General features: G+C 37.3%; 1 protein-coding gene across 1 annotated transcript; it reads right to left on the reverse strand.

Moving 5' to 3' along the window:
- Positions 1–266: 266 nt before the first annotated feature.
- LOC107573537 (uncharacterized) lies at positions 267–8,253 on the reverse strand. The gene is made up of 3 exons (XM_016259971.1): positions 8,196–8,253; positions 7,478–8,053; positions 267–2,484 (listed from the first exon to the last, which is right to left on the reverse strand). Exons 1-3 carry the CDS (start codon positions 8,206–8,208, stop codon positions 656–658), a joined length of 2,418 nt encoding a protein of 805 aa, XP_016115457.1. The 5' UTR covers positions 8,209–8,253; the 3' UTR covers positions 267–655.
- Positions 8,254–8,878: the final 625 nt, after the last annotated feature.

Genomic DNA, 8,878 nt, shown 5'->3' on the forward strand with positions numbered 1-8,878 from the left:
GTACAAACAAGGCACCAGGATCAGGACAAGAACAGCACAATATATAAAAATCCAGGGAACATTTATGTACTATTCATTGGCAGTACACAGACTTTAGATTTAGTAACTTTACTAGCATGCTTTTTGAATAACTAGAGTCAATTAAAGTAAAATTACATCATCCCAAAACAGCATTCTGATACATTCTGAACATTTGTGACATTTTCAGTTAAATCAATATGACATAGATCAATTTTAAACTGTTAGGCAAAATAATACAGGTGGGTATTGTACATCATATGCAGATTGAAGATGAAGACCATTTTTAAACTAATGTGTTAAGTATAATTAAAACGCATACAGAACATTTTAACAAAAAAACAAAATTCTTAGTTTTACTGAATGTGTTTAGCAGAGCAGGTTAGGCGTGGGAACAGAGCGAGGCCGGTGGTGCGAGTGTAAATGAACGACACCTGTGTGTCACAGCGGTCACGAGACCCATGGTGGAGCTCTGGAAGGATAAAAGGAGGAGAGATGACAGTGAAGGATGTGAGAGGACCAGGCCAGGGAGTTTTGTTTGTGTAGCAGTCGTCTGTGAGGGGGTTCCACTTTACTTTCATTTTGTGTTGATTGTTGACGTCATTATTAGTTTCATTTATTATTCGCTGGTTCCTGCCTACTTTTTCCATAATCCTTGAAGCGTTACATTGAGCCAGCCTCTTATATCACTCAAAGTTTTATTTTTTCCTGTTCCTGTGCGTTTGTATTCTTTCCAATGCTGTGGAAGCACTTCTCCTGTGGAAACCTTACTGATGATGTCTGCTTTCTGCCTGACTTCCAATAAAGACTTAATGCGATCCTTAAATCCAGGTTTGGCTTCTTGTTTTTCAGATTCAATCATCAGATCAATGTAGTCCGGGACAGAAAGAGGATTGGGCTTGAGGGCAATTTCCTGCAGCCGCTCCAAGGACATTTGAGAGTTTTTAATAAGTCCTGCCACAGTATCCTGGACAACATCAAGCTCATTTTCAAGCTCTTCAAAGATCTTTTCTGTTGACATGACCTGTCCATGTGCATCCTCATATCGCTTTTTTAAATCCTGATAGGTTTCCTTTTTTTTTTGTGTGACATAATCCCATTTGTATTTCTGATTGAAGTGCACATTCCAGACACACTTTCCAGGGCAGACGTTACACTTTCCGTTTTTCATGGCAGAGCACATATATTTATCACAGTCATTTGCATAAGCGCATTTGTCATGACATGTGAAGTGACAAGTTTGGCAGTTGGTTAAGAAGGTGCTAGATGTGTTTTTGATCTGTTTTGGGACAGTTACTTCAATCTCGTATTCAAAATCCTTGTTTGCATCCATTTCAGCCTTGTGCTGCTCCAGAGCAGCATATGTCTCCCTGATTTCATTCAGTTTTGTCAGACCAGCATTAATCTGGGGCTGGAGACGTTCCACAAGCACTTCTAGCTGTTGTCGCTCTTTTAAGACCTCCTGTGTCAGAGACAAGCTCTTAGTTTGCATCATGTTAAGGGACGTGAAGAATTTGGTCATGCTAGAAAATCCCAGATTCCAGAACATTTGATCAAAGTTTTCACAATCAGACGCCTTAGCTCCTCCAGATTTCTTATTGGTAGCAAACATGGCAGAGTTGTTGAACTTGAAGTGAAGTGGATCCCCGGACTCATTGGTGGAACAGGGAACCTGAGAGACTTTGATGGCCTCGAGAACCGGAGGCGTTTTCCCATCTGCAAAGGTGACCAGCACAATGATGTTTTCAGCAATATCCTTGCCAAATATGGAAAGAATGGAGTCGAAGATATATTTCTGTGTGTGTGTCAGACGAGCAAGTGAAGCCTGTACTACGAAACACACAGCATCAATGTGGTCGATCCCTCCACGGGCAGAGAAGAACTCCTGAATCTGTGCTGTGATTTTCTGGTCATGTGAAATTCCTCTGGTGTCACCAAAGCCTGGTGTGTCCACTATGGTCAGAGAAAATGGGACCCGGAAGCCATCCATGTGATTAATTTGATATGCTGTGATCTTTGACGTCTGACTTTCAGCCTGGGATTTCTGCTTCCCTTCATCTATCAGCACAAACCGGAAGTCGTTCTCCCATTGCACTCCCAGAATGTAGTTGATCATGCTGTTAATTAGAGTGGTTTTTCCTGCACCTGTGGCTCCGATCATCATAATGGTCTTGTTCTCTTTTGGGATGTTTTTCCCAAATGTGCTTCTTCTGCAGAATCCATCAATGTGCTGCCATGTTTCAACCAGATGGAGTTTAAAAATTGGTAGGTTTTCATTGCTTCCATCTTCTATTTTTCTGCTCTGGTTGTCCTTTATAATTTGTGCAACACTCAAGCCCTTTGCATTGCTGAGATCTGTTTCCATGTTTTCGCTGCTTGTGGTTTCTCTTGACATTTTAGGATTCTCGTTAACAGCAGACTGGCGGAGTCTAATAGCTTTTTCCTGACCTGTTTCCACCTGTGCCGCTGAAAGGAAAATAAAATAATAGTTTGAACATCCAGATTTCAATATAGTATAATTAGTATTCACACTGTGTATGGCTGTACTGTACCTAGACAAAATTAAATGTCTTGTTTGAACATCCTAGTCTTTAAACATATCATGATGCTTTAAAAGTGTTGTAAGGTCTGAATATTCAGCTGTTGTTCCGAAAGACTTCCAGAAAAGATGATAAAGTCATGTCGGAGATTTTCAATGTATAGAAAATCTAAATATTGAATGTAACCCAAAAGCCAAATTCAAGGAAAAATAAACAGCAACTATCTAACAGCAACATCTTACAGGGATTAAAGTTCCGTCGCTACGACGGATTTCCGTCAGTTCATAAAGACAGCCACGTTCGAAGTCGTTACAAGCCACTTTTGTGTGCCACTTCTGTAATACAAATTAATTTATTAATACTAATTTCATATGATTGGTAACTTATTTCTCTTATTCTACTCCTTATTATATTGTAGGGGTTAAAGCCAAAAAAAATTCCTGTCACACACCCAGTTTAAGAGCAGTTTTTTTCTTCTTGTAATTAGGAGCACTTGTCTTCGTAATTAAAAAATTTAGGAGCACCTTCTCATCAATAATCAAAAATTCTGATAAAAAAAGCTGACATTTGACTCCTTAAAGTGACTTACAGGAGCATTTTCTTTTTACCTTTGTAATGGCATCATTTTCATGTATCAAATTTAAAGAAGAATTATGTTTATAATCTTTTTAAAATTTCTATTTAAAACAATATGTAGAATAATACAAATAAGTTGCCAATCATGTTAAATTAGTATTAATAAATTAATTTGTACTATTGTACTACTAGTGCAATTAAATTCATAAATTCATGTGGAGATTAATGTTTTAAATATAAAAATTTTAATACAGAAATATGATTTAAATAACTGAAATTATACGCTGAAAATGAAACTAAATCCGCCAGCAGGTGGCAGGAAGTCACTGATTTTATCACTGAATCATTCATTCAATCGATTTGTTCGAATGGCTGAATCATTCAGGAATGAAGCAAGTGACTGTCTTTATGAACTGACTTAAATCCGTCGTAGCGACGGAACACTTTAATCCCCGCACCAAAGGAATAGAGACTACATTAAACAGGGGTGTCCAAACTATCTTTAAAGGGTGTGCGGTTTATTTCTGTGGACTTCTCATTCATTTATACAAGAGGCTTTCACACCGCATAGTTCAGTTCTTTCATATAAAAATTTTAATACAGAAATATGATTTAAATAACTGAAATTATACGCTGAAAATGAAACTAAATCCGCCAGCAGGTGGCAGGAAGTCACTGATTTTATCACTGAATCATTCATTCAATCGATTTGTTCGAATGGCTGAATCATTCAGGAATGAAGCAAGTGACTGTCTTTATGAACTGACTTAAATCCGTCGTAGCGACGGAACACTTTAATCCCCGCACCAAAGGAATAGAGACTACATTAAACAGGGGTGTCCAAACTATCTTTAAAGGGTGTGCGGTTTATTTCTGTGGACTTCTCATTCATTTATACAAGAGGCTTTCACACCGCATAGTTCAGTTCTTTCATGTACCAGTGTTAGATGTCATCAAGGCTGAGAAAAATCACAGCGCTGCAGATAACAGGTAAATGCTGTTATCGATGATTTCCATGTTAGTAAAGTAAATATGCTTACATGGCTTTTTAAAAACGTTGGGTGCCGGTGGTTCACGTGTGTTTGGCCAATCAATATACACTACCGTCACTGGTAGTTCCTGTTGTGCTGGGTTAGACCCTACTGTGAAGCTAATTTAGTCCCCCAAAAAGAGTTCCTTTATATATGAAAGAACTTTCTTCTGCTCACCAAGGCTGCATTTATTGTCCATCATTTAAGACACATTTCCCTGTCAAAGATGGAATGTTCCAGCTCTCGATTTTTATATTCTGGGGCCATGAAAATTGGGTGAAAATTATCAAAAATGCTTGTGGTGGCTGGACACTGGTTTTAAAAATACACTGACAGGGAACAAGCTGCAGGCCATTTGAAATTCATTACATACTTTGGACACCCCTGACATAAAACCTTCAGATTTCAGGATATTGAGTTGTACTTCAGGGTCTGATGTCGTACTGAATTACTCAAGTTATCTGGATTTAACTGTTGATGATTTGACATTATCTAGGATTGTTAGGTTCTTCGAAGCTCATCCTGGAGTTGCTGTGAGCTCAAACCTGCTCAGGATCAGCCTTATTTCATGTAAACAGGATTATTTAGCATATTTTTAAGCCGAGCTGATACTTAAAGTCTGTCCCAGCCACTGCAAGTAGGGATGTCCTGAGCCAATCTAAAGGATCGGGATCGGGGCCGATTAAGCATTTTTTCACTGATTGGTATCGGCTCTCCTGAGCCCGATCCACTGGTGATTCTTTAGCTGTCCTGCCGGTGTCGTTCAATAGGTGGCATATAGGTATGCACTTTCAGCAGTCCACCGCTTTAAAAGGTAAAGACGACACTCAAATGTGCATGTGGTGCGAGGACAATGCGGTATGTTCTAGCGTGTCACGCATTCAATATTCCGTGTTTAGAGTATTTGATGTCCACTTTGTGCAAAGAATCACTCTGCAGTAATATATTTACTATTTAGCCTAATTTTATCTGCCGTCAGACTATCCGAGACATCGTTGTCATAACTGCGTTGTTAAGGGTTGCATCATGCTTTGGACTGATAGACTGACATTCGTGAACTTCAAGCTTTCTAACCTTATCTCAACTTTTTACCCTTTATGTTGCAATTAATATGCTAAAATACAAGACGTTTATATCAGTAGTATCATATTAATAATTATGACCAGAAAGTCGGTTTACAATGTCTATCATTGTAACATGTTTACATCTGCTAATGTCTTTATACAGTGTGTGAATATATTGAGATATGTGTATCTTATTATTAGAAGATATATTTGTAATATAGTACATATAGAAATTGTTATATTGGATATTAGTAATGACAGATGCTCTTTACCCCCGGTTTCACAGACAGGGCTTAGATTGAGCCAGGATTAGCCCATAGATCAATTAGGACATGTAAGTAATTTTTTATAAATGTGCCTTAGAAAAAAACGTTACTGGTGTGAATCTCGAGACAAAACAAAGGCACTGATATATTTTAAGATCAGTCAGTGTGAGTTTCTTTCAGTTAAAACAGCTCAGATTTACATTTTAGTCTGGGACTAGGTTTAAGCCTTGTCTGTGAAACCTGGGGATTATGTACTTATAATGGAGACATCGTTGTCATAACTGCGTTAAGGGTTGCATCATGCTTTGAACTGATAGACTGACATTCGTAAACTTCAAGCTTTCTAACCTTATCTCAACTTTTTACCCTTTATGTTGCAATTAATATGCTAAAATACAAGACGTTTATATCAGTAGTATCATATTAATAATTATGACCAGAAAGTCGGTTTACAATGTCTATCATTGTAACATGTTTACATCTGCTAATGTCTTTATACAGTGTGTGAATATATTGAGATATGTGTATCTTATTATTAGAAGATATATTTGTAATATAGTACATATAGAAATTGTTATATTGGATATTAGTAATGACAGATGCTCTTTACCCCCGGTTTCACAGACAGGGCTTAGATTGAGCCAGGATTAGCCCATAGATCAATTAGGACATGTAAGTAATTTTTTATAAATGTGCCTTAGAAAAAAACGTTACTGGTGTGAATCTCGAGACAAAACAAAGGCACTGATATATTTTAAGATCAGTCAGTGTGAGTTTCTTTCAGTTAAAACAGCTCAGATTTACATTTTAGTCTGGGACTAGGTTTAAGCCTTGTCTGTGAAACCTGGGGATTATGTACTTATAATATGCACCAAGCACTAGGAAAAATACAAGTTCTGGATCGGCAGATACTCAATATTCAATGACTTAGATTGGGGCCACAAAAAACCTGATCGGGACTTCCCTACTTGCAAGAGTACCCTACAAAACCAGGTACAATAATGACTTAAAGTAATAATAATTATTATTATTATACAATATTATAAATATATTTAAAAAAAATAATAATAGACACATCAGTTTACCTCATTAGCTATGTTTCCATCCAAAGTTGTGTTTAATTTGTGAACAATTGGTGCACAAATATTTCATAAAACATGTGAATAAAGCAGCGATTCATTCCAGTGAGTCAAAGGGAACAACATTTTCACTTCCTGATAAACTGGTTCTAAATAACACTAAGTAGGAGAAGCCACAGTATATAATAATTTTTGTACATATATATATATATATTAAATGACTTGAGCTTCAGAGCACACAGACGAAATGCAATAAACTTGTTATCTTATTTTTGGTGGTGTCTGCTGTTTGGGAATGCAGTCGCGTAAGACAGCTCTGGAAGGTAATTATACCGAACTACTTTGACGACAGTCTTTGTTCAGGCACTTTAGAATGATCAAAACAGCATTTCAAATACTGTGTGACAAGATCGGTCCGTCCACTGGTTTGTGTAGTTATGCCGTCCCATCATGCAAAACCACATGACTTTTTTTGATGCATGTAATTAAATTTATTCTTATCGGATAATGTTTTATTTTTTATCCAACTTAATAAAGTTTTATAATTTTATTAGACTTACATGCTGTACAGTTAATCTGAACCATGCATTAATTTGAACAATGACAGCTATTACGTGAATGTCAAATTAGCCAGAGATCAGTTATCATGATTAGAAGATCTGGCATCTGTTAAATAATCAAAAATATTTTAAACAAGGTAGGAACAAAGGACCCCAGGCTTTCATAAAAGCCAGCTCAAACGTTTGTCTTGATTTACTTTTTTTTTTTTTTACTAGTTTAATATAGAGGTTTGCATGACATGCATACCAATATGCTGATAACTTGATGCAACATGATGTGACTGCAGCATAAAATGTTTATTTACAAATAAATTATATTTACTGAAATATTTTGTGCACTCACCTCTTTCTGTGGCTTCTGTAGTGAAATCTTCACATTTGTTACAATTCAAGTAACATCCATCATTCTCCTGAACAATTTCCTTAACTGTCGCTATAAGGTCAGCAGGAGTGCTGTTTCTCTCCAATCTGTTGTGTCTGTTAGAACACTTTTTAATGATTTCCTTTATGACATCATTGACTTCAGTCGGCTCAGCGCGTTCTGGCTCTTGTGTCGTGAGCACCAGGGTGTGTTGAAACACACTGTCAGAGAAACAGCTGAGCAGTATCTCGATGCACACTTTCTCTTCTCTTGAACACTCGTCAGGTTTGAGGACTAGAATGATCACGTGAGGTCCTGGAGCACACAGAGACAAACACTCCTTCACTGCCTCTGTGATGTGACGTAGTGAGAGATCTGGGTTGAGCAGGAGAGGAGTGTTGATGACAGTCGCATGTTTTCCTCGGACTCTGTCACTGTACGGCGCTACATCATCTGAAGGAGATTCACTGTCAAACGCAGCTCTTCCTAAGATGAAGTTTCCCACTTGGCTGTTCTCTGACACACTCTTACCAAGAAGAACAATCCTCAAATCACTCACTGAAACACACAACACACATGATGTTACAGTATGTCACAATGTAATGGGTGCCTGTAAAATAATCAGCACCCTGAAGTGACCCTTTAGGTGGCTCAAATATCCTGTATAGTGTCTCTGTGTATCAATGAAGACTAGACTCACTCTCAGGAGGCATTCTGGTTTTGTTGTCTCCTCTCCTGGCAGGAGGAATATGGGCAACAGCTGCTGAAAAAATTAAAATGTAAATTATATTTGATTCCTATATACAGCACATTAATCCCACACCTCGCATAGTAAAAAATAAAAAAGGATAAAAAACCAAATACAAGAAAACAAACAACAAAGCTTAATTTATAAACTAATTCAAATGATAAATTACTGAACACAACATTATTGAACATAACAAAACTGTAATTTGTATTATTAGTAAATGTTTGATTTTGGTCATTCTCTGTATGTTTATTCTAAAGATTAATCATATCAAATCACCATTATTTTTTTCGGCCACTTTATTAGGTACACTTGTTGAACTGCTCGTTAATGCTAATATCTAATCAGCCAATCACATGAAGCAACTCAGAGCATTTATGCATGAAGACATGGCCAAGATGTTTTGCTGAAGTTCAGAATGTGGAAGAAAGCTGATATAAGTGGCTTTGAATGTGGCATATGGGCAGGTCTGAGTATTTCAGAAACTGTTGATCTGCTGGGAATTTTTTGCACAATCATCTCTAGGGTTTACGGAGAATGGTCCAAAAAAGAGAGAATATCCAGTAAGCAGCAGTTCTGTAAGTGAAAATGCCTTGTTGAGATCAGAGGAGAATGGCCAGACTGCAATCTACCCC

The sequence above is a fragment of the Sinocyclocheilus grahami genome, unplaced genomic scaffold (genome assembly GCF_001515645.1).
Source record: "Sinocyclocheilus grahami isolate Dianchi unplaced genomic scaffold, SAMN03320097.WGS_v1.1 scaffold1970.1, whole genome shotgun sequence".
In the NCBI taxonomy this organism is placed as follows: domain Eukaryota; kingdom Metazoa; phylum Chordata; class Actinopteri; order Cypriniformes; family Cyprinidae; genus Sinocyclocheilus; species Sinocyclocheilus grahami.

Bases quoted from the DNA above. Each gene is read 5' to 3' on its own strand.
- LOC107573537 (XM_016259971.1), bottom strand. The intron at 2,485-7,477 runs GTGAGTGCACAA...TTTTCCTTTCAG, and splicing joins TACAGAAGCCACAGAAAGAG to CGGCACAGGTGGAAACAGGT.